A 24,581-nucleotide genomic window follows, 5' to 3' on the forward strand; every position below is an offset into this window, starting at 1 on the left:
CATTGAGTTCCACCATTAACCCAGCACTGCCAAGTGCACCCCTAAACCATGTTCCTAAGCACCATGTCTGCACATCTTGGACACTTTCAGGGATGGTGTAGATGTGGCACTTAGAGACACCTATAAGCTGCTACTGCAAAGAACAGCCCACCCTGGCCCCATGGAGAATGAGCATCACTGTAGGGGATGCACATCACAAAAGGTGCTCCCGTGAGCATATATGCATAGGAACTCTGAGTGCAAACAGAACAACTTTGTGACCAAAAACTGTTAAACTAATACAGTAAATGCTTGTAACAAACCTGCTTTAACACGCTCTGCTCAGATCTGTTACTCCATCCTCTGGACCCACGTTGGGCACCAGAAAGGACTGTTGAGGTTTCACTATGTTCCACAGAGCCACTCACTCTTCACCCCCCAGTTTATGCACTGGGCATGATGTTCTACAGTATGAAATATCCCTGTGGCTGGTTTGGGTTAGCTCTCCTGGCCATGCTCCCTCCTGGCTTCTTGTGCACCTGGTCACTGATAACATGGGAAACTGAAAAGTCCTTGAGTTAGAGTAAGCATTGCTGAGCAACAACTGAAACAACAGTGTGTTATCAGTATTATTCTCACACTGAGTAAAAATCACAGCACCTAAACAACTAATAAGAAGAAAATTAACCCTATCCCAGCTGAAACCACTACTTGTTCTGTACCACTTGCATCATGCCAGGTCCCCCTGCTTTCCAGTACCCTATCACCTTTCCAGTCTTTTCATATCAGTGTTTTGTTCCCTTCCACTCCCTGAAGGGAACCTACAAGAAGGATGGGGAGAGGTTTTTGACAAGGACATATAGTGACAGAACAAACAGTAATGGCTTCAAAATGAAAGGGGTGGGGGTTTAGATTGGATATCAGGAAGGAATTTTTTACTGTGAGAATGTAATGCACTGGCACAGCTTGCCCAGAAAATCTGTGGATAGTCCATCATGGGAAGTGTTCAAGGCCAGGCTGGATGGGGCTTTGAGCAACCTGATCTAGTGCAAGGTGTTCCTGCCCATGGCAGGGGGCTGGAATGAGATGACCTTAAAGGCCCCTTCCAACCCAAAACATTCTTTGATTCTGTGATGACAGCATTCCCCCTGTCCATGGACCACCCCTATAAGAATCCCTTGAGGTTGTTAAGTCCATAACCTTGGGCTTCATCTGTCCTAAGATTCCTTTGGGGCAGGAAAGATGGTGTGTGTGGGTGTCACATGTAGAAACTAGTTCTGATTCCATCACTGCTGGGCTTCGCTGGCTTCATCAAAGCTCATCCTTCATTAACGTGGCAATCAAAGGAGAATTGGGTTAGGCTCTCCAAATTTGGAGAGGTGAGATGCCCAGTGGTGGTGGGAATATAGTGGCCAGGAAACCATATGCAATGTTACGTAGCAATTAACATCATACAGTTAGTTCATTGATTATTCTCACCCAAAATCAAATCTTCTTGAGCCACACACCGGACTTGAGAGATGGGCACAAGGTCCATGGGTTTTGCACTCATCTCCTGTCCCTGTGCATTGCTCCTGATGGGAGCATTGTGCAAATATTCTCTGGCATCAGCAGGACTTTCCATGGTGCAAGTTATGCCTCTGGCTGCCACCCTGCTCCAGGGCCCTTCTGAGAAGAGGTGGGCACTGCTCTCTCCAGCCTCCCCCTGCAGACCTTCACTGACCATCCCACTGCCCATATCCCAGAGCCCTGAGGGGACAGAGCCCTCACCAGCACTCTCTGTTCCCAGTCCTCAGCAATGTGGTCAGCACAGCCAAGGCCATGTGTGAGGGAAGCAGCCACTCATGACCAAGCAAGTCAAGTATTAATTCCCATCCCCTCGTTATCAGGCCCTGAGGTACTTGTGCACCAAGTACCAGAACAAATGCATTTCTTCCTCTCCCTGCCAGCCTCAAGGGCACCTGGACAGGCTGGCAGTGACCCTGGCACAGAGCCGCCTTCCCACTGTCTGCTGGAGCCCAGCCTGCCACCTCCCGTCACAAGACACCCCAAGGAAGTGTATTTTTCAAAATACTTCTTTATTTCTCTCAATACTGACATTACAAAAAAAAAAAAAAAAGAAAGAAAAAGAAAAAAAATTACAAAAAACCCCACTATAAAACATTCAGGTCTCGTTGAAACCGAGAAAAACAAATCAGCTTGCATCTGCGCGCTGGCCTGTCTTCTCACTCACGGCGTCCACCACATTGCTCCACGTCGAAATCCACAGGGACCAGTGGAGGGAACAGTGGCCTCCCCTTGCTGGCCAAAGCGGGTGATTGATTCAGCAGTGCCTAGAGGGTCTCCTTGCCCCGTAGGGTAACACTGTTCAGCTGTACCCCAGCCCCATGGACACCCCAAGCACAGCTCCCCACCCCAAGGGACCCCCTGCTTCAAGTCAGTGAATTCTTTTCTTTTTTTTTTTTAAGAACGAAAAAAAAGAAAAAGGATTCCCAGGGCAGGGGGAAATATTTTGGCAGGGGTTTTCTCGGCAGTGCTGTGGTAAAAGAGCTGTACAAAGCCAGGTCGAACGCGCCTCCTGCTCCATAGCAGCCCTTTCCTGGGAAATAAAACTGGCATGAGGCAGAGTGGGCCGAGAAAGGTAAGAAATATAAAAATTCTCCTGATGGAAATCCAAAGGTTTTAAAAAAATACAGTATTTGAAAATGGAGTCACCAAACACACTGCCTCATGCACCTCCCAGCTCTGCCCTGATGTCCAGAAACACCTCCTGAATGAATTGTCCCTGTAGAAAAATATATACACACGCCTCTCTTATTAGAATCCCTAATTTGACCTGAAACACTAGTGAAACCCACAGCTCTGCTCACGCTTGGCTCTGCTTTTGCACCCAGATTAGTGCTACACGCACACACAACCCCACTCCGGGGGTTTGTTGTTCGTGTGGCTGAATCATCCCCCTTTCAAAAAAAGCCTGGGTGCGTCAGGCCAGTATCCCCAATACAGGCAGAGAAAAACCCTTACGAAGTTTATCTAATGAGCTCTATATATATGTATTCAAAAAATAAAAGCAGCAATGCAAACTCAACACATCTGAAAAAAGAAAGCTCCACCCTGGGCTTTCCCCCCTCCTCCTGCTGGCTGGGCCCTGTGGGCAGCAGGTGCAGGCAAGTGCTGCCCACGGGCACTGGGGACATCCCCGGGCAGGGGCAGGAGGCTGGATGGACCATCCCCACGTGCTCCGTTGTTTGGCACAGCCGAGGCTCGGTGTAGGCTTGGCACAGGAGAGTGGACCACGGTTGGACTCGGTACCGTGGCTCCCGGTGAGAAATTGTCCGGCTACTGGGGGGGCCACCGCAGGCAGGAGTGATTGGCACCGCGGTACAGCCGGGACCCCAAACAGCAGCAAGTATCAAAGAGGGGAACAGAAAAACCAGCAGCGGGGATGCCAGATCCTGCGGAGTCCTATTTACACTGCGCCGGACCCCGACAAGTCCAGCTTCTTGTGGGAAGAGTGGCCTGAAAAGCAGGTGACATAAAAAACCCACAACACGACACACCTCCCCGGTTAAAGGGCCCATGGCTCTCGCTCGTGTGAGGCAGAAAAGATGGACCTCTAGGGAGAAAGAAAGTTTGGCAGCTGGGAGAGGTGCGGTGGACAGGAGTCTCCCCACTGCTGGAGTAAAAAACCAGCCAAGAAGGATGGATAGGGGGTGGGTCGGGTGGGTTTTTTGGGGGAGATAAGTAGTGTGAAGGGTTGGTTTTTTTTTTGCATTTCAAAGTGCTGTGACACCTTGGCTCTGCGAGGGCCAGGTGCTGTGGCACATGCGTTTGGAGTATTGCTGCTTTGGAGGAGAGTCCCTGGGCTCTAGGAGCATGGGAGGTGCTGCTTGAGGATCTGTCTCGTCTGGGGAGCTATTCTGTCCGGGAAGCGGATTTTGAACTCCACAATCAAGTCTCCTCGCTGGCTGGGGGCCTTGGGGAAGGGCAGCCCCTCCCCACGTAGTCTCTTCACTGTCCCTGGCTTGATGATGTCGTTGCAGGGCAGTGGGATCACCCGTCCATCGATGGTGGGAATGTTCACGGTGCAGCCGCACAAGGCCTGAGGGAGGAAGAGGAGACAGGCCATCAGATGAGGCTGACACTCCGAAGCATCCCGATAGACACACCCTGTCCCTCCACCGGAAGCTCCCTGGGTTGAACGGCCCAGCTTCCTTTGGATGATGCCCAAGAGCATTGGGTGATGCTCACCAGTCCAAGCACAGCTCTCTGCTCGTGCCAGCCTGGTCCAACCACCACTAACTGGGCTGCAGGAGCTGTGCAGGAGAGGGGTGCCCAGCAGAGGGGTGCTCCAGGTCTCATGGTGGGAAGGATGCCCCTCCCCACCTCCTGCGCTGCCCAGGAGGCACCACCAGCAAGCGCTCAGCCACCCACAGCAACAGCACAGGCTAAATTTAGCCCCTTTCCAGCCTCATCGCCCAGCCTCGGCCAGCCGAAAATCCAGCTGAGATCATGGGATGCCGCCACAGCCCATCAGCTGTCACCCTGCGGAGCACGGCAGCTCTGCCCGGTGCTGGGGTTATCTATAGCACAGCCTACGTCCCATGTCCCACCCCTGTCACCAGCAGCCCCCACAAAGCTTTGCTGGCATGGGACAATGGTGTGGCTGTGGCACTGAGCTTCCCTAGGAGCTGGAGGGCTGGAGGGGCTGGTTCCCATACCCATCCCACTGCACAGCCCAGAGCTGGTGCTGGGGGTGCCACCCTGCTGGACCCCAGCCCCCGGCAGCAGCCACACACCAGCCTGCATTGGCAAGCCATGTGACATGGGAATGCAGCAAGAAAATCCTTGTGTCCTTAAATAACTCAGACAGCTTTGTCGTACATGTGGGCAGGATCGTCTCCAGGCTTTCAGCAAGGGCTGAGCGAGAGGACTGCAGAACGATGCTTCTGGAAGGGGGTGGGGGGTTGCTGAGCTACAGCTTTAAGCTTTCATGTGGAGGCTGCACAGGTTTGTCCCTCTGAACCGGGTCCTGAGGGTCCCAGCCCTCCCAAAACACCCTGTGTTCTGGGGAGTGGAGGAAGACGCAATTGCTGTTTCTGGGGTAGATGGGCAATGTTCTGCATTCCCTTCCCAGGGAAAAGCCTCCAGAAGCAGAGCAGCAACGGGCACCAAGAGAAACATCTCATGTTGGCCACTGGCTCCGAGATAATGGATGGGGCTTCTGCAGCTGAACCAAGGCTTTGAACCAGAGGGTTCGCAGTGCCAGAGCTGGTTGGGGGGCTGGTGACTGGAGAACAGGGGAGAGGGTCCTGTCTCCTTGCATGGCTCATCTGCACAGGCCTCTTCCTGGAAAGGGTGTCCCCCAGGGATGAAGTCTTCAGTCTGCAGAAGGATGCCATCACCAGCTCTGTGTGAGCAGCAGGTGCTTGGATGACCTCCAGCAGGTTGTGGGGGAAAACAAAGGAAAATCTCCCCACATCAACGAGTTTCTGTCATGCACTCAGGCAAGGATGCCAAAGCCCTCCTGCTCACTGGCACCCAGTGCTGCGTGCCATGGCTGCACGTGCCCATGAGTGCCAAGGAAAGGACACCTCCAGCCACAAACTGGAAAGAACAAGAACTTCCCGTGGGAACACGGGGACGGGGAAAGCAGACAGAGATGTGAGCAGAAGCGGGCGGTAACAGCGAAGGCAGACAGGATCTTAATGTTTCCTTCCCTGAGCCAAGACGCAAGAATCTGAGGCGATCGTTCTTCTGCCGTATGTCCCTGTTTTTCATGCTTCTTGCTCAACTTTGCTGGCATTTGGGAAAACGGTTACTGAAGTAACACCAGTAACCACGGGAGCTACCCCGCATCCTAGAAAGAGGCTTGGTTTATCCCTAGGGATGAAATCACCCTGGGTTTGAGCACCATGCTGTGCGAGCAGAGCTTTATCTAGGTCAGTGTTGGGTCCTCCTCCGCTTGCAGCGAAGCCACCGGGGAGGACGTCGCCATCGGCCATGTCCCGGCCGGAATGAGCTGAGGGGAATGATGCTTCGAGGAAGGTGACGCCAGGGAAAGGATGCAAAGCGGGATGTGCCGAGGGCAGGCATTAGGCAGCAGCCGGGCGGGAACAACGCCCTGCCGGCAGCACTGCCTCCTGGCAGAGGCAACTGCTGGTGGAGCTGTGTGTCTCCTCCCTCCCTTCCTCCCGCGGCTCCCCGCTGTGGCACACGCCTCTGATTTTAGGAAGGAAGACAACGAGTCCCTGGAGAAGCACTCCTACATCTGTGATTCTGCAGCAGACAGGTGGCAAAAAGCCGGCACTGCCCTGGCCAGGCATCAAACTTGAGGGCTGGGAGGGGCCTCCAGCACAGCTGAGAGTGGGGCAAAGCACCCATCACCTGCCAGCTTTCCTGAGGGCACTATGTTCTCTCATGGCAGTGGCAGAGACTAAAACTCAGGCTAGAAAAGGCAGCCTTGCAAGGAGGAAGGTGCAAGGAGAGCACCCAAGCCTACAGCCAGAGGCTGAGGCAGTGGAGAAGTTGTGCTCTGTCACATATTGATGTGGTAGCATACAGAACTGGAGAGCTCCCAGCACCTGTTCATGTTCCAGAGCACTTAAGGAACTTCTTTTCCTGGAAAACAAATGCAGCAGAATATCACACTGCCCTGGCAAGCAGCAGGCTGGGGATGACAGCAAGACCAGCAGCTCCATGAGGATGCCCAGCATGTTTGTTTTGTGGTGGGGGAGGTCAGAAACCAGAAATTCCAGCTGAAAGAGATGAGGAATTTGCCTGAACCAGCAATTTTCCGCTTTGTGACTGCATTGTGCAAACCCACTGCCAGCATGCAGGCCTTCGTCATGGAGAACACAGGTGTCCAGCACTTCTGGTGCAACAGCACATGGAGCTGGAGCAGGTTTCTCTGGTTGCTGCTCAAAGGTCAACTCCAGGCAAGAGTTCCTCCAGCTTCAGCAGTGCACAAACTTGGGCTAACATGGTCTGGGCATCGGCATGGCCAGCTCAGGGTTAATTTTACAGAGAAGAGGAATGAACAGAAGGAAGTATCTGAGATATGGCATGCACAGCTCCATAAATAAGGCAGTCTCTCTGGAGTATTTCTGGATCAGCCAGGAGAACCAGCTACTGCAGGAATAAACCTCTGCACTTTGCACTGTGAGGCAAACTCTACTCCTGAGTCTGCAGGTTAAGTGGAGCTGAGTTTGCTTCAGGAGTGCCCAGCTCTGCTTGGCCCACGTGTTTTTTGCCCCCAGTACACTCGGTCACAGCCTGAGCTGGGATGCAGAGCCATCACAGAGCTCTCCTGACTTGCTGGCACACTTCACAAGATCACGTTTCCCTACCTTAGGTCTGGCCCATTGAGCTTATTTCTATTAAATGCATTCGAGAACATAAATCTGCCTTCAGGAAGGAAAAAAAAATCAGCTCATTAAGAAGACAGACAGCGTCTATCGTCTGAAAGGAACAGCAAATGGCAGCTGCCAAAAATGTCAACGTTAAATGCAGCTGCCAGCTGGGATTTATTAAAAGGTAGTTATACAGCAGCAGTGGCGAACAGCACATCTTGTACTGAGGTAATCTCCCCTTTCCTCTCCCACTTTTGCGCAGATTGCTGGATGATCTGATGCATCCAGCCCCGCTGTGACCTCCAGGACTGGCAGCCTGGAAGTGCTGAGTTTTACTCATTGCCTGGGTATTTAATTTGTTTGGTTCTTTACTTAGGAAAGCCAGAATAAAGGAAAACAGCTGAAGCAGTGCTCAGGGAAGGCGAGGGATCACTTTCCTCCATGTGATCCTGGTCTGTACCCATGGGGAGAGGCACCTGGTGCAACCCTGGGCAGTAACTAAGCCACAGGTGGCTCAGCTACAAGAAAAACAGGAATCAGACTGATGCCAGCCAACCTGGGTTTTCCCTTGTTCCTACAGAGGATGTGGGCTCTGTTCCACATGAACACCCTATGCTAAAGTAGAAAAACAAGACATATGGAAAAGGGAGAAAATGGATAAATACCATCTGTATTGGCTCAAGAAGTAAGATGTGTTCAGCAGGGACAGCAGCATCCATATCCCACACCTAGCATGGAAGTCAAGCACCTCCAAAACCAAGAATGAGCTGGTCTCTGAAGCTCCTTTCTTGTGACCTACCTGGCCCTTCCTAACAAGAGCAGAAGGACTAATTGCCATCTTAGCCCCAAATGCCATGCACTAGTGTCACCTCCCATGCCATGGGATTTACCACCCATACCCACCTCTTTAAGACTGATGTTTGCTGTGTAGATCACGTTCGTCCCATCCCTCTTGAAGTGCGAGTGAGGCTTGTCCTTGAGGATGAAGACGATGTCAGCAGGGATGTTGTCTGGAGTGGCATCCCCTTCTTTGGGGAATGTGATTTTGGTTCCCTCCTTCCAACCCCGTTTGATGACAATGTTTAGGATCTTGTCCTCAGTCCGCATGGTCCGGCCATCGGCGTTGAGCCTTCTGCGTGTGATCTTCATCCTCTTGGTGGATCCATGGTAGATCTCTTCCAGCGACACCTTGAGCTCATGGATGACAGGTGGGTCTTGGACCTTCCTCCGCGTGTGCAGGGACTCCTGGTGCCGCCGGTGAACCCCATTGATGCCGTTGAAGCCAAACCTGCCGAAGGCACTGAAAGGGTCGTCATCGTCATCCATATCCATGTCTTCCTGGTCAAAGCCATTGAACATCCGGGAGCGGCTGCTAGCAAAGAAGATGTCGAAAGGGTTGGAGCCTCCAAAGAAGGATGCAAAGGTGGCGTGAGGGTCTCCGTGGAAGGTGTAGTGGAAAGTGTTCCCTGAGCCACCTGAAGAGCCACCTCCAGTTTTGAGGCCTGAAAGACAAGGGGGAAGAAAAGATATGAATGCTCCCTGTGGGGGAATGGTGTGCTGGGACTGCACTGCCCAGGTGGGAGAATGGCCTCTGCCACCTCCAGGCAGTTATTCCACCCTCTCCTGGGTGTGCAGGTCTCCCCCTTCAGCCCAACCACCTGTGAAGGCATCATCTCCACCCATGACACACAGTCCTACCCCTAAACCCTGCAAGCTCAAAATCCATTCAGGTTTTGTCCCCTCTATCCCTACTGAAGGATGTCTTTGGTTCTCTCCACTCAATTCACAAAATTTTAACTTATATCCTTATCAGCCCATCTTCATTTTTCCTCATGAGCAGGCTCCTTCCTACCCCAATAGCCTTGTCTCTGAGACTGGATATTAGGAAAAACTTCACAGAAAAGGTAGCCAGGCATTGGAACAGGCTGCCCAGGGAAGTGACAGAGTCACTGGAATCCCTGGAAGTGTTCAAAAGGTGTGTGGATGGGGTGCTTAGGGACATGGGTTAGTGGTGAACATGGCAGTGCTTCATTAAATGATCTTAGAGATCTTCTCCCATGTCAGTGACTCAATGGGCAGGTGGAGGTGAGCAGACGTCCAGGTCAGCACGCAGCTCCCTGCATACTGGCTCTAAAAAATTCCAAGTAAGTTCCAGGTTGGGGTCTTCTGGCAACCCTTCCCATGGGAAACTCCCCTGCCAGGTCCCAGGCAGAGTCTTACATCACTGCAACTCTTCCCAAGTCCCAGGGAGTCAAGGCAGATGACAAGTGCCCCCCAAAGAGGTCATACATGCTCTGCAAGGCTATTTTTGACCAGGAGGGGTGGGAAGGGTTAAGCCAAGCCTAGCTCAGGGACTATTTTCAGGGCACACCAGTGACAGTGAAGGACTATTTCTGACAGGTTGTCTGTTGTTGCAGCCCTCCAGCCCCCTTTCATGGCAGGACAAATTTGGGGGTCTCTTCTGAGTGATGAAGACAGTGTTCTGGGTGGGTTGGAGGGGCCTTCACTTCGCCCACGTATTATGTGGCACCCAGAAGCTCCTCAAATTGCTGATCCCCAAAAAAATGGGAAACAAAAGGTTTGGGGGGGGTCATGGCCCATGAGAGATTCAACACTGATGGGGCACAAGGGAATATGGTCTTTAACGTGATGGGGCTGTGAGGGAGACACTCCTACCATCTTATTTAATTCACTCTTATTTTAGATGCCTGCAGGCGACAGGGATTTTGCCAAATCCCCAGCAAGCCCCATCCCTAATAGAATGTACAGCCAGGAGGTTTCACCTTTAATCCCATGACGCCAGCCTGAGCGGGGTCCAATTTCATTGAGGCCTCCCGGGAAAAGCTGGTTTCCCACTTGAGACAGTCTCTTCTAATTTTACAGGGCAGCAAATCACTGTGCCTAGTGCATCCATCATAGCCCTGACATAACTAACGGGTCAACAATTAACCCACTGCTGCTTAATCCTGCCGGTAGCTTGTGCAGGGATGCACCTGCCTGCGAGAGGAGCTGCCTCTTCCACCCAGCAGCCTGTTCCTGCCAGACCTCCTGCTCTTTTAAGCACCCAAGTCCCGGGCTGATTAATGCAGATGCTATTCAGCACTCTCCTCGAATGGGGTTGCACTCTTCCATCTTCGACTAATAAGGCCGCCTGCGTTGGATCGGCTCTCCTCCTCCTCCTCCTCCTCCATGCCAACCACCAGACAACAGCAGCCGCTTGGTTTCAAAACAAGGGCCTATTACTTAAATTGGGAAAAGCTTTGAATCCTGTAGGTCAGCCTGTACCGGGAAGGACAATGGGACCAGTGCCCAAGTGCAGGGGGAATGTGGGCACAAGCAGTACGTCTCTGCTCTGTTATTTAGGTCATTTAAAGAGCTGCTAACAAATCACCCCAGGTACGACCCAGGAGGTGAACTCCTTCCACATCCATTTCTCAGCTGGTGCCTGGGGTTTTGGGGTAGAGTGCTGGGAGAGCCCAGCCACCCCAGGAAGCAAGGTGACAAACTGGAAAAGTGAAGCAGCCTGGGGAGGAACAGAATGAGGGGTGATTTCTGACACCTGTGGAGCCTTCACTCTCCCTGGTTCTTCGGCAACTAGTCTCATTTCAGCAGCAAGCACGAAACACTGAAACATCTCTCTGTGAAAACCTTCCCTCACCTGTAAAACTGATTTGGACCCCACATCCCTGCCTCCAAGTGGGTAGTGCTTATCCCCTTACCTTCCTCCCCATACTGGTCATACACGGCTCGTTTCTTGGGGTCACTCAGGACGTCGTAAGCCTCTGCAATCTCCTTGAACTTCTCCTCAGCGTTGGGGTCTTTATTCTTATCAGGGTGATATTTCAGGGCCATTTTCCGATAGGCTTTCTTGATTTCATCTTCGTTGGCGCCACTCTGGATGCCCAAAATCTTGTAATAGTCCTTCCCCATGACGGCGACACTGCCGGGAGCCGAGTACTTATTCCTGAAAGGAGAGAGACAGCTCTTCGTAAGGTGAATATCACACTGGAGCAGCCGGGGACAGGACCGGCACACACTTATCACGGAGCCGATGCTCCCTGTGTCCCACAGGCCAGCAGCACCAGAGCCGGCTCAAGTCCACGCTTCCCACCAGAGGTCAGAGCCCCGGTGCAAGAATGTATCCCAGCTCTGGTTTTACCCAGATGAGCCCCACGGCAGGGATGGACAGACTCATCTCTGAGGATGACAAGGAGAGAGTGCCCAAGTCGGGGCACGGTGCTATTATAGGGGCCACGCCACTGCTAACGTCAGGCCAGGACCACGTCCCTGTCCGTCCCCCCCTGGCTGAGTCAGGAGGGTTGAGCTACGTCCAAATGTAGCTGCTGGCCTGTGTCCACCCCCTCGCCTGGTTCTCTCCCAGCTGGGGACCTGAGACCCAAGTCGGGGTGATGACAGCAGGTTTTGGAGGCTGAAAGCAGTGGCAGGGACCACGCTGTGCCTTCACCTTAAAGGAACTTCAAACATTTTGTTCCTGAAAGCAATTGGCATTCAGCTGGAGATAAGCGCCTCCGGCTGTCAGAGGCATAATTTGTATTTAGCGGAGAGAGAACGGAGCCGTTAGACAGAAACATCTTGTGATGGTGGGAGGGCTTTTTTCTTTTTTTGTTTTAAAAAACCCAACACTTTCTAGCCTGACTTGCACTCCCTGAGAGCCTCCAACTGGATCTAGCAGTAAGCCAGGAACTCAGGGCTCACTCGCTCCATCGCGCGGGGGCTGAGGCCGTGCCCATGCCTATACTAAGGCATGGAAAACCCAGTGGCCGTAATTCATCCCCCAGTCACCACGGGAGTTGCAGCCACCCAGGGAGTAGCCAGGGGAGATGGCAGGGCTGCTCCTACAGGCAAAAGCTAACAAGTCCCATGCTTCTCCATGCATGTTTCCCACTGCTCCTCAACCTTTGGTTATCTGACAGCAAACACCCTGAAGCTCAGGGTATGGCCTGGCCCCTCTCACACTCAGTGCTGACCCTGCCTCTCCCAGGTGCTGCCCCAGCAAACCTGTACTCCCACAATTCACATCCTGCTCCCAGCTATAGTCCAGGTTTCACCCCATCCTTGCTCCAAACACACCTGAGCCATCTCAACCCACTGTGCCCCTCCAGCAGATGGATTTTGGCACAGAGTGTGAGCCGTGGCCCTTTTCTTCACCATTATACAAGCTACCAGATGTTCCCCCCATCCTTACTCTATCCATGAATGTGGAGTTGAAGAGGAAGAGGCCCCCAAAATCCCACAAACAGAAAAACAGGATGCCAAAGGGTATCGATCAATGCAGGATCTGAAGCAGATAGCAGGCTTCCTGCTATCCCCCGTGAAGAATAAACTAGGTGCCAAACCTGACAAGATGTATTGAGGAATTGTAAAAATACTGAGAAAATAAGAAGAAGACAACTTCTCACGCTAAAAACTATATATACCGTTGGCTTTGTAATAAAGGCAGAATTCATGTTGCATACAGTGAATGGTTCTTGTTCCATGTGCTACACATGAGCCTCCATCAGAGGTCACAGAGGGACCCCCAACCACAGCAGCTTGATCCAGGGTGGCTATACTCCCCTAGGATCCATGCCTGGGTGCTACACTGAGCCCCTAGCAGACACTAAGCATCTAACACTTGCCTTGGGCCATGCCTTGGGCAATGACCACCTACAGGGGCTTGCAAATTGGCCCCACATTTAGCCACCTACATCTGAACCACCAACTTCTGCTCTTTTTTACTCCAGCCATGGAGGAGGTTCTTTGCTGTAGATGGGGAGGGGGGCTAAGGAACCTCTGAAGGACACAGTGAGGGGAGATGGGGACATCTGCAAACAGTGTACAGCAGCTCAGGGGGCACAGAAGAGGTGGGAGGAGGTCCCTGGGGGCATGAAGAGCATCTGACAGCGTCTCCTGTGGCAGCTCCTGGATGCCAGCACATTTCTATACCAGCTCCTGCATGCAGAGATGCCAGCAGCACCCAGCCCACGCAGGTGCTGGGGGATGTTCTGTCCCCAGCCCACACCCACCTCCCCACTTACCCTCCCTAAGTGCCTGGAGGGCTGCAGAAGACCTTGGGTTGAGCAACAGGCAGGAGAGACAAGAGCTATCCTGTCCGTTCTCCTCAGCAAGGGTCACCCAAACATCCCATTTCCCCACAGCAGCCTCCAGTGGAGGATAGAGGCTCCCTGAGACAAGTACTGGGACCAGGATTTGGCCCTGTCTGGACATTGCCAACCCTCCCATAGCGAGAGCAAACCAAGCAGTGCTAAAGACAGCCCCATCATGCCTTAGCTTCAGCAGCACAGAGGTGACAAACCTTCAATTGTCACTGCCCAGGGACCACAGTATCTGGCTCCAACCGCACTGAGCCCAACCTGACAGCACCACTGGGACCCCATCACTTGGCCAAAGCCCCACAGCGCTTCCCATCAAAGCACATCCTGTCCTGCAAAATGCTGTCACCACCCACAAGATCTCTGGTCTTGCCCACCGAGAGGTCTTTGGCTGGAGTGGGGATGCCTGGTGAGGATATTCTCCTGACCGAGGACCCCTTCATTTGGCTGGGCATGGGGAGGGGGGAATTTCTGTACCGAAATGCATCCCGGTGCCGCGGTTTACCGTGCCAGAGAGGACCAGGTGCCGGCGGGTGACCCGGTGGGTTAAGGCACACTCCCGAGGCTCAGTTCACATGCACAATGGAGATAAAACACGACTCTGTCCCTGCAGAGCCTCCCTCCTTCCCTCCCACCTCTCTAGGATCAGCTGCGCCTTGCCACCGCTCCTCTCCCCCTTCTGCTCAGTCATCCTCTCCTGCCTTCCCATTTAACCCCCTCGGGAGCGGTGGGGGGTTTCAGACAGGCAAAGGCATTCCTGCATTGCCCTTGCAAACCGCATGCCTCCAGATAAGCCACGGCCACCCTGCCTTGGAGAAAACCACAGGCATTCCCCTGCCCTGCCGAGCCAGCCCAGCCTCCAGCCTCCTCTTGCAACCACACCAAAAGAAAAAAAAATTAAATAAAGAATAAATCTTTGTTCCGGCCCCGCACATGACATCAGCCCGAGCAACCGCTGGGCGAGCGCGCCAGCTGAATAGCGATCGTTTGACATAATCCCTCCGCTCGGCAGTCATCTAAGGGAACAAACCCACCCTGGCAACGGCACAAGGTTTTTTTTTGTTCCATCTCAGGGTGCAAGGTCACCGCAGGATGCCAGAGACAGGCGCTGATGGTTTAATGAGGACACAAGGTCGAGAGGTGGAAACCCACTTACCGAAACTTTACGAACACATTCATAGTCCAAGCTGTCATTTTTAAAGGCTCTAGTTTTATTTTAAACATCGCGGCTGTCCGCAGGCGGCGGCAGGTGCTGTGTGCCCGGCTGGGAGGCACTGGAGGGCGGGAGGAGGGTGGTGGGGCAAAAGGTGCCGGCTCGTGCCGGGGATGCCGCCGCCGCCAAGGGATGCTCTGCTGGCGAGCCCCCCCCTCCACCTCCTCCGGCACACCCAAAGGGCAGCTCCTCGCCAGCCTGGCAGCCGTGGTTGGCTCTGACCTCGCTCCCAGGATGGCTCCGAAAGGGCTCCTCCGGTCGATGCGGTGCTGCCGGGGAGCTGCCGTCCTTTGTGTGCTTCCCAGCCGCACACGGAGAGACCCTTCAATGGAGTCACTCGCCGTGCTGTAATTTTCCTTTTAATTGGTTTCTTGACGCTTTCTCGTTAAACTGACAGATTAAGACACTTCTGCTTAATCCATCAGCTCCGGCATTCCTCTTCCCCACGTCCACAAGGCACCCGACCGCCCGGTACCGTCACGTCCCCCACGCAGCCCCCGTTGAGGAACGCAGGGAGCGCAGCCAGGAGCCCCCCGGTGTCCCCAGAAACGACTCTGCTGACGCCCAGGGCTGAGAACCCGCCAGGCGAATCGGGTAGGGAGAAAAGTAGGGCGGCGTTGATATGGAAAAAAGTCACGTTAACCAATGTGCACCTCCCCAGCTTTTCCCGTTCGGATGCCTGGGGGTCCCTGTATCCCCCAAACCGGGCACCGGTACCGGTCCCCCGGCAGAAGGGGTCTGCGTGCTACACTCCCGCCTGGTGTCCGAGGTTCCCCGTGGCGGCAGGGCAGTGGGACGGGGACGGTGCGTCCCCCAAGCTCACGGCGCAAAACCTACTTCTGAGAAGTCACCTTCAGGCGCGCCAAAGAAAGCCAAAGCCACCACGTTCCCCCGTCTGTCACCGTCACTCGCAGTCACAGAGAGCATCCTCTCCGGACACTCTACACTGAAACTGGGCAGCCGTAGCGGGGATATCACCAGGCAGCTCCTGCATCCTACCCGCGGCAAGTGAAATACCGGGCGGGTGACAGTCCCCATCCCGCTGCGTTCCCAGAGGCTAGGGTCCCGCCGGGCTCCGAGCCGGCTGGGTTCGGCGAGGCACAGGTGCCGAGGCAGCGCATACCTCTCGGCGCGGCTCCAGAAGAGCAGGATGGCCGGCATGGCAGCGTTATCCCGGGTTCAGTCAGAGAGCTGGTGGGGATCTTGTCGCGCCGGGGCAAGCAGAGCCACCCGTGCCCGTGCTGGATGGCAGTCGCAGGCAACCAGGCAGCAATGTCATGACTACCCGCAATGAATCATCCCCTCCCCGAGCCCCCACACGCACCGCCCGCCTCCCCCTCCCCACCGACAGCCCCACTGGGGTGCCGGCACCTGCGTGGGGACGGGGTTAACCCTCCCCTTGCTGCCTCTGCCAGCACAGCCCCCGCTGCCAGCCCTGCCGGCGGCCGCCTCCTGCGTGGGCACAGATCAGGACCCCCGCTCAGAATGTCCTCAGAGAGGGTCCTCCATTTCCATACCCACGAAGTGCTGCCTCTTGCGTGGGGATGGTGTCAAGTATCACTTGCCATCACCCCTGACAGGGTTCCCCATTTCCAGACCTATCTGGTGCTGGCTCCTGGGTGGAGATGGGGTCAATCCCCTCACAGCATCTCCCCAGGTAGGTTCCCCTCTTTCAAGCCCCACTCGGCTGCTCACACTTGTGTGGAGATGGGGTCAAGCTTCCCCACACCGCCTCCCCGGGTAGGGTATCCCATTTCCACACTCAGCAGGAATGCTCACAATGGGACGGGGATGGGGTTAAACCCCCTCACTGCACAGATTGCCACCCCATGCCCCCTGCCCAGCCCCACAGTGGGGCTAAGAACTTCATGGGGATGGGGTTCAGTCCCCTCCCAAGCCCAGAGGCACTATGCTTTTTAGGGGCTGTCACTCGCATGGGAAGGGGTTCACCCATGTGTTGTGCCTCAGCACACAGATCCATAGGGGTCCAGAGGTGACCCCTTGCCATGACCCAGACCCACTGGGAGCCACTGTCTGCCCCAAGAGGAGAGCAGGTTAACCCTTTCCTCCTGGTCAGCTCTCCTGGGAGACACTTCACCTCTGCTGGGGACAGGGGTTAATCCTTTCCATGCTGGTCTCTCTAACCCTGTTACTGTCACCTGGGTGTGAGGTTACCAGCTTTCTCACCAGCCAGTTCAGTGCCACTGGGATACACAGGTACCTCCAGTTCAGTGGTGGAGGGGTGTTGACCCCTTCCTGGCTACACCACATAGCTCAAACAGGGCACATTATTCCCTCCAAAGTGAAACAGGAGAGAGGGATTAACCCTCACCTCACCACCCTCTCCAGCCCCACAGGGCTGTACTGCAGCCCCATGGCAGGAGATGTTAACCTCTCTCTCCCAGCCCCAACTGGATGCACTGTCACTGTTACAGGGCAGGGGGATTAACTCCTTCCTGCTCCCCTCAGACCCACAGCGATGTGTGGTCTGACACCAGTTAGGGCAGCCCAGTTAACCCTGACCCACAGCCCCAGCAAGAAACCCTGACACGCCACAGAGATGCCAACTCCTTCCTCCCCCACCTTCAGCCCTATAGAGACTCCATCTCACTCCATGGTGACAGGATACCATGGCTAGCCTCTGCTCCCCACCCATGAAGAGACAGGGGGCCTAAGCTCCCAAACCCACAGCAAAATCCTGTCACCCCTGGGGGCACACAGGTCGATCCTGCCAGCTCCCAGGAACACCCCACCACTTCACAAAGCAGAGGCTTAAGCCCCCACATCAGGACAGCCTGTCACCCCCTGGATGCAGCAGGGCAAGCGCTTCTTCCCAGCCCCTCAGGGACATACCATCACCTCATGGGCAGAGGGGCCAAGCTGCCTCCAGCCCCACAGTGACAACATGTCGCCCATTTGGGCCGAGACACTGTCCACCTCAGCCACATAGTGACACCGTCACCCCCTGGGACAGAGGTACTGTCCACCTCAACCTCACAGTGACACTCTGTCAGCCCTTCAGGTCGAGTGACTGACCCTCCCCAGCCCCATAGTGATATTGTATCACCCCACGGGACAGGGGGACTGACAGCCCCCTCAGCTTCATGCCAACAACTTGTCAACCCACGACGCAGAGAACTGACCCGCCAGTCCCACAGCAACACCTGCCACCCCACGGGCAGGGGGACTGACCCCACAGCGACACTCTGTTACCCCCGGGCCTCCCCCACCCCATAGGGACACTTTGTCACCGCCCGGGGCATTGGGTAAGACCCCCGCCGGTCCCACAGGAACACCGCGTCACCCCCGGGCTGAGGGAGACTGACCCCCTCCCAGCCCTACGGCAACACCTTGTCCCCCCCCGGCGCAGAGTGACGCCCCAGCCCCACAGTGACACCCTGCCACCCCCCAGGACGGGGTGACATGACCCCCTCACCCCCACTGCGAACCGCCCCGCGCCGTGGGGCCAAGGCACTGATTCCCCCCAGCCCCACAGGAACAACTTGTCACCCCACAGTAGTCCCACAGTGACACCCTGCCACCCCACGGGGCAGGGGGACTGACCCCCACGGCCACAGTGTCACCCCGCGGTGGCACAGCCGGGGCCGGGCTGCGGGGGTCGGTGTGGGGGTCCGGGGGCGGTCGGGGCCCCCCCGGCACTCACCGCTCCCGCTGTCCCGGGGCGCCGCGCGCTCGCTGGGCCGCCCCCGCCCCCGCCCCCGGCCGCCACGTCAGGGGAGTCCCGCCCGCGCGTGCCACGCCTCCGTTGGCCCGGGGGGTTGTCCATCGCCGAGTCGCGCCGCGCTGATTGGCTGCTCCTGAACGAGGAGGCGGGGAGAAGGCGGGCCCCTGCCGCTCGCGTGCCCGCCTCTCCCCCACGCCCCTCCCAACCCCCTCCTCCCATTGGACAGTTCAAGCCAGCACCGCCCTTTCGGAGACCTCTGATTGGTCGGGTGCTCGCTCTCAGCGGCGGGATCCCCGGGGGGAATCTTCTGGAAAGGCGTGACGTCACCGAGGAGCCGCGCCTGAAGCCGTTCCTGTGCGCGTCCCCTCCCCCGCCGCCCGCAGTCCGGGGGCTCGGGAGCGGGGGATGTGACCCGGGGAGCGGGGGATGTGACCCGGGCCGGCACGGTACCGCGGCCGGGGGTGGTTCTCATGGCTCCGGGGACAGCCAGCGCACTGTGTGCGGCTGGGGGCTAGGCAGGGCGCCTGCCCCATCCCTCAGGGCCTGGCAGCCCCCCCAGGGCCAGGCGCGGGTAGGGCTGCGGTGGTGCAGAATCCCAGAATCACGGAGTCAGTGAGATTGGAAAGGACCTCTGAGCTCAAGTCCAACCTATGACCGAACTCCACCCGCTCAACCAGACCACGGCACTGAGTGCCAGGTACACTTTTTTAAAAACACCTCCAGGGACGGTGACTCTACCACCTCCCTGTGCAGCCCATTACAATGCCCAGTCACCCTTTCTGTGAAGAAACGCTTCCTAATGTCCAGGCTAAAGCTCTCTTGGTGCAGCTTGAAGCTTTGTCCTCTTGTCCTTTCCCTTGTTCCCTGGGAGAAGAGCCTCACCCCCATCTGGCTGCACTCTCTTGTCAGGTCATTGCAGAGAGTGGTAAGGTTCCTCTTAATCCTCCTTTTCTCCAGGCTGCACACCCTCAGTGCCCTCAGCCACTCCTCATCAGACTTGGCACCAGACCCTTCCCCAGCTCTATTGCCCTTCTCTGCTGAAGGAGCTTTAAGGACCTGGAAGCACTTGGCAGGACCAGGAAGGCTGGACCAAGGAGGGGAATTATGAGGAAAAAAGGCATCTGGAAGGCAGTGGAGCTGCCTGCTGCTCTGTGCACAGTGTGTGTCCCAGCGGGGCCATGCTGTGGGAGTGCAGGGCAGTGTACCCATCCTGACAGCCCTGCCTGCACTAAAGTGTGCTCTGCTCCATGTGGCACTGGTGGAGGAAAGAAGGGACCCCAAGTCCCTGAGGTGCTTAAAAAGGACATTGTAGTGCTGGAGTGAGTCCAGACAAGGGCAGTGGAGCTGGTGAAGAGTCTGGAGCACAAGTCCTGTGAAAACTGGCTAAGGGAGCTGGGGATGTTTTGGGAAAAGGAGGCTCAGGGGAGCCTTATCGCTCTCTGGAACTCTGACACAAGGTTATAAACAGGTGGGAGTCTCTCTCTTTTCTCAGGCAACCAAGGACAGGACAAAAGGACAAAACCTCAAGCTTCACCAGAGCAGGTTTTGTTTAGGCCATTAGGAAACATTTCTTCATAGAAAGGGTGATCATATGCTGCTTAGGGAGGTGATGGAGTCAGCTGTCCTTGGAGCCATTTAAGGAAAGACTGGACATGGCAGGTGGTCCAAAATCTGCTTGACAGAGTAGCATTCGATCATAGGTTGATCATAGGACTCAATGATCTCCAAGTTCTTTTTTCCAACCTGATTGGTTCTGTGATTCTGTGGGGCACTCTGAGGTGTCTAACAGGGGTGGTGGGTGAGTGTGCACTCCCCAGGAACAATGCCCTAGCCAGATCAAACACCCAACATGATGGGGCCAGAGTCCTTATGCAACAGAGGGCAGCTGAGGCTCTTAAGCAGTGTGAGGCTGTGAGGGCTGACATTGTGCTATGCTTTTTCATTGTGGAAATGTCACTGGACTCCAAAGCCCTGGTCCAGTAGGAGGTTCAGTGTCTGTGTTTAAAACAGCTTCTGCTCTGACATCGGTGCATCCCATATCCACAGCAGCTGTAGCCAGCTAGGAGGGAAACTGGGTAACTGAGCCACACATGCTACCAGCACTGTCCCTCTGCAAAGCCCTGTCATGCATCCCCTTCTGAGGTGGGGCTGTGTTTGGGCTTTTGCCATGTGAGTTTCCCCCTTGATCTTTCCAGCATCCTGGCCTGGGTTAGAGTGTGAGTGAGGTGGCTCCTGGTTGGAGGAGCTGTCTGGACCCAGTGACGTGGATTTTGTCCTGGGAAACCTGCCTGTCTTGAGAAGAAAACCCATCTCTTGATGCTGTCAAGTTGGTGTGGAACATGGGGACAGCATCCTGCCTGAACACCTGTCTGTAGACTGAGGGAGGAAGCATCTGGTTGTGCAGGTGCTGCAGCTCGTGGATGAAGCAGAGCACTGCTGTGAATGGCTGAGGCTGTTAAGATGTTTGTCCTTTTGTAACCTCTGTATGCTTCCCTTTACTGATGGAATGTTTGAACAGGGTGCTTTGGAGTTCACATCTCATTGGTCTCCTTGTCCTGCCTGGGCTGGAGTCTTTGACTCTCCAGAGTCCCTGGGGACGGTGTGAGCAGTCTCCTGGGCTCACTTCCCACCACGGAGTGTCCATGGAGCCCCTCTGACCTGGGAGAGTCGGAGCTCTCTCTGCACTGCCCGTGGAGTGGCTGAGTCATCGTGGTACTAAACCAGCACTTACTGTTGCCCATCTATTTTGCTGTGTGTTGTTCGGTGGCCCTGTCCCTGTGGCGGGGGGGCTCGTGCTGTGTGTCCCGCGCCGTGCCCATGCCCTGGCCTTGCAAATGCTTTTTGTTCTGGCTTTTCATTGCCGGGAGCATTGGAGGCCCCGGGGTGGGGGAGCTGGTGCTGGCCGTCCCCGTGCTCACAAATGAACTGCTTGGTGTGCAGCCTGCCCGGGGACAAACAAGGGCTCTGGGCCAGGGGCTGGCCGTGGTGGCCCTGCTGGGCGGGAGCGGGGTCAGGGCAGACCACAGCCTCCCCTCCTGGGGTGCAGAGGGTGTTTTAACCAAAGCCACACCTCCTTCGCAGCCCGTCTCCCTTGCTGGCACATCCGAACCCTTTTAAAGACTCCGGGAAAGTGCAGGGAGGGGTGGCAGGAATAATTAAAGGTATGAAGCCGTTTCCATAGATGGAACAATTACATAAACTGGCTCTCTTCCGTCTGGGGGAAGAGATGACTGAGGGAGGCATGATGGGGAATAATAAAATCCTGTGAGGTGGGGGGAAGGATGGTGAACAGGGAAGGGTTGCTCTAGTTCCTGTAATGGGGCATCTTGTGTCAGAAGAGGCAGTGACCTTTCAGGACATGAACACATATCCTGATGCAGTTTGGCATTAACCTGCAGAAACAGTGGCCTTAGGTAAAGTGTGGAGGGAAGATAGGAGAAACCTGTCTGGGATCAAAAGGTAGTTGAGCAAAGTCCTGAAAAGAGAAATCCACAAGGTCTGATGAGCCACTGTTGGTGGTTCTGGTGCAAGAAATCCCCAGACTGCACGAGTGAGCAGCATGGTGTGTTCCCCTGGAGTTTTAGCTCTTCCTGGTGCTTTGTGCCTCACCTCCAGAGGTGATGGGGAGGTAGGAAACTGCAGCCTCAGCTGTTTTTCTATTAAAACATCATTACTTGGTGTCTGAAGGCTGGAGCAGAGGAGAAGGCCACTTAGCTCTGCAACCAGCTACCCACGTGCCGTGCCTCTGTGAGGGAGACCTTTCCCAGGTTGCTTCCACCTCCTGTAAGCTGGATCTGGATCTCCCCATGGCCAAACAGATGGGGCAGAAGTGAGGCATTGGTTCCTTGCTGTGCTGCTTCCCTGTCCCGCTCAGACTACCCTGCTCAGTGCAACATGGGGAAGTCTCCAATGTCTGTGGCTGGGTGAGCTGGAGAGATGCATCTGAGGACACTGGGCTTGGCAGCAGCAGGGTTTGTGCTCTGCTCTCCACAGTGAGAGCAGCACCCACGCATTCGGTGCTGTCTCTCCTTCTTGCCTGTTCCCATCCTCAGAGATGTCGCCCGCCTTTTCCAGCACCCTGAGCTGCAGCAGGAGGAAAAGGCTGTAAGGAAAAAAATCCATGCTCAGTATTTTTTTTTGCAGGATTAATGCTCCATTCCTTGCCTGCTGCTGTCCTGGCTGTGGTCTGAGCTTGATGCATCTCTAAGGAGATACTGGTGGGTCACCTTCCAGGACAGGTTGGGCTTTCAGTTCCTTCAGAAGCCACTGTTTGTGCAGGGGAGCCCTGTCCAGGAGATGTGGGAACTTTCTTCCTTGGGGCTCATCCAACCCCTGGCCTGTCCACTGAGGAAACCACCACTCTCACCAGCTCCCAGTCACCCTGGCTGTGTTGGTAGCCTCAGCATGTGGAGGGCTTGTGCCTGCCCAGCTGTGAGCATGGGGTACTCCAGATCAGAATGGTCCCCAGCAGTCTTGTGCTGCGATCAGGATCAGCCACAAGGTCAGCACGTGCTGCCTGGGGCTTTATCCAGACTGACCTTGCAAACCACCAAGGACGGTTGCAGCACTAGGAGAGTTTGTTCCAGCAGCATGTCCTTGTGGTGCTGTGTGTCACCAGAGCCTGACTGACCTCCCAGGGCATGTGGGAGGAAGGGGGTGGAAGCTACTCTCAGCCATAATGATGGTGTTCAGTCTGTCCTCCCCGGCTGGGGCTGAGGATGGTGGCCGCTGTCTTCCCCCTGCCAGCGCCGCCGGCGGCAGCCGAGCCGGCCGCTCCGCTCGGCACTCCGCACCTGCGGGGGTGGCATAATGAGCCATGTCCTTGTCTCAACCTGCCGCTTCCTCTCCCGGCAGCGTCTGTGCTGCCAGCTGGGTTATTTTTTCTTTTTCATCTTTTTTTTTTTTTTTCTTTTTTTCTCCTTTCTTTTTTTCATTCCTGCCGCTATTCTTGAGTGGTTCCCAGCCGGTGGTTGGCAGGCAGCCCTTGCTGGAGACCATCTCCCGGGCTGACCTTTGCCAGCCCCCTCGGATGAGCACAGCAGGGCTCTCCTGCCACCCGTGTCAGGTGTGTGGGAGACAGGCAGGCGTCTCCGAGTGGCAGTAGGGAGCAGTGTGTGGGAGGACTCCAGTCTTCTCCAGTCCCCTGCTGTCCCCACCTGTGCTCAGGCTCTGCTGGAGTGGCCAAATCCTGAGGGTAGGAATGAGTGGGAGGAAAGGGCAGCATGAGGGATGCTGCAGTGCTTTTTCTGTGATAGAGCCTGGGGAAAAGAAAGGTTCCACTAGGCAGATTCTGCTTCTGGACACTTTGGTTTTTCCTGACCTAGCCTGCTGTCTCCCTCACTGAACCACCAACGCACAGGTCTAAACTGGGCATGTAGAGTGCATGGGCAGGAAAAGCCTCAGGTGGAACCATCTCTTCAAGCCCTGCATCCAAGCAGGTAAAAGAGGAAAGGCAGTGTTCCTACCTCGATTTGGCATGCTGGAATGTGGCAATTTGCCCCAGACTGCTGTGGGAACCAGCAGCAGGCATGGAGTTAGAATCTGGAGTGTGTTGATTCTGGTTGAGATGCTACCCAGCAAGGCAGGATGATGACAAATGAGAGCCAGCAGCACCCCCACAGCTCCTGGCATCCTCCTTGCCACTCGCCTCTGACCTCCACATCTCCCTGGAAGGGAGGCCAGCTGTGCCAGAGAGCCCAAATAACGTCAGTCACCCCTGGGGACACATCTGCACGTGGAGGACTTGTGCTGAAGTTTGCATTGGCTCTGTTTCAGCTTCCAGCCTTTGCCCTGCTTTAGTCAGCAAAGCTGTCCCGCAGCACTTGGTTCCTCCTGGGCATGTCTGTCCCAAGGTACATTGGGAAAAAAAACATTTACTTGCTTTCTCCTGGGGATGCCTTTCCAAGTTACATTTTGACCAAGTTGTTTCTGCTCCCTGTTTGGGTGCCAGGCGCCCAAACTTACTGAGCCCTTCTAGTCTCTCCAGCCACCACACTGTCAAGGAAACTTTGGCCTTGAAACTGAGTCTCTGCTCTCCAGGACAGAGGTGTCCCTAGGTGCTCCCAGCAGGGGTGCTGTCCCTAAAAGTCACAGATGGAGGTGTGTAGTGTCCAGGCTGGAGACAAACCCTGCTGCATCTACTGGAAGTGTGTCCGTCTGATGCCTTTCCTTAGCAGATCCACCTAGTATCTAATTCTTAATACGCCAAATGAGCTGTGAGGAGTTCATCAGGACAGCAA

General features: G+C 55.3%; 1 protein-coding gene across 5 annotated transcripts; it reads right to left on the reverse strand.

The window, feature by feature from the left end:
* Nucleotides 1–2,038: 2,038 nt before the first annotated feature.
* DNAJB5 (DnaJ heat shock protein family (Hsp40) member B5) lies at nucleotides 2,039–18,449 on the reverse strand. Of its 5 annotated transcripts, none has more exons than XM_085041832.1 (4): nucleotides 18,322–18,449; nucleotides 11,051–11,295; nucleotides 8,235–8,833; nucleotides 2,039–4,081 (listed from the first exon to the last, which is right to left on the reverse strand). In XM_085041832.1, the coding sequence occupies exons 2-4, from the start codon at nucleotides 11,259–11,261 to the stop codon at nucleotides 3,848–3,850; spliced, it is 1,044 nt and encodes a 347-aa protein (XP_084897958.1). In that variant the 5' UTR covers nucleotides 11,262–11,295; nucleotides 18,322–18,449; the 3' UTR covers nucleotides 2,039–3,847. The 5 variants fall into 5 exon arrangements, with proteins under 5 accessions (XP_084897958.1, XP_084897954.1, XP_084897957.1 ...); XM_085041828.1 differs by lacking the exon at nucleotides 18,322–18,449 and adding an exon at nucleotides 15,781–15,950; XM_085041831.1 differs by lacking the exon at nucleotides 18,322–18,449 and adding an exon at nucleotides 14,601–15,016.
* Nucleotides 18,450–24,581: the final 6,132 nt, after the last annotated feature.

Source organism: Lichenostomus cassidix, chromosome Z, assembly GCF_008360975.1.
Source record: "Lichenostomus cassidix isolate B80296 chromosome Z, HeHo_3.0, whole genome shotgun sequence".
Taxonomy (NCBI): domain Eukaryota; kingdom Metazoa; phylum Chordata; class Aves; order Passeriformes; family Meliphagidae; genus Lichenostomus; species Lichenostomus cassidix.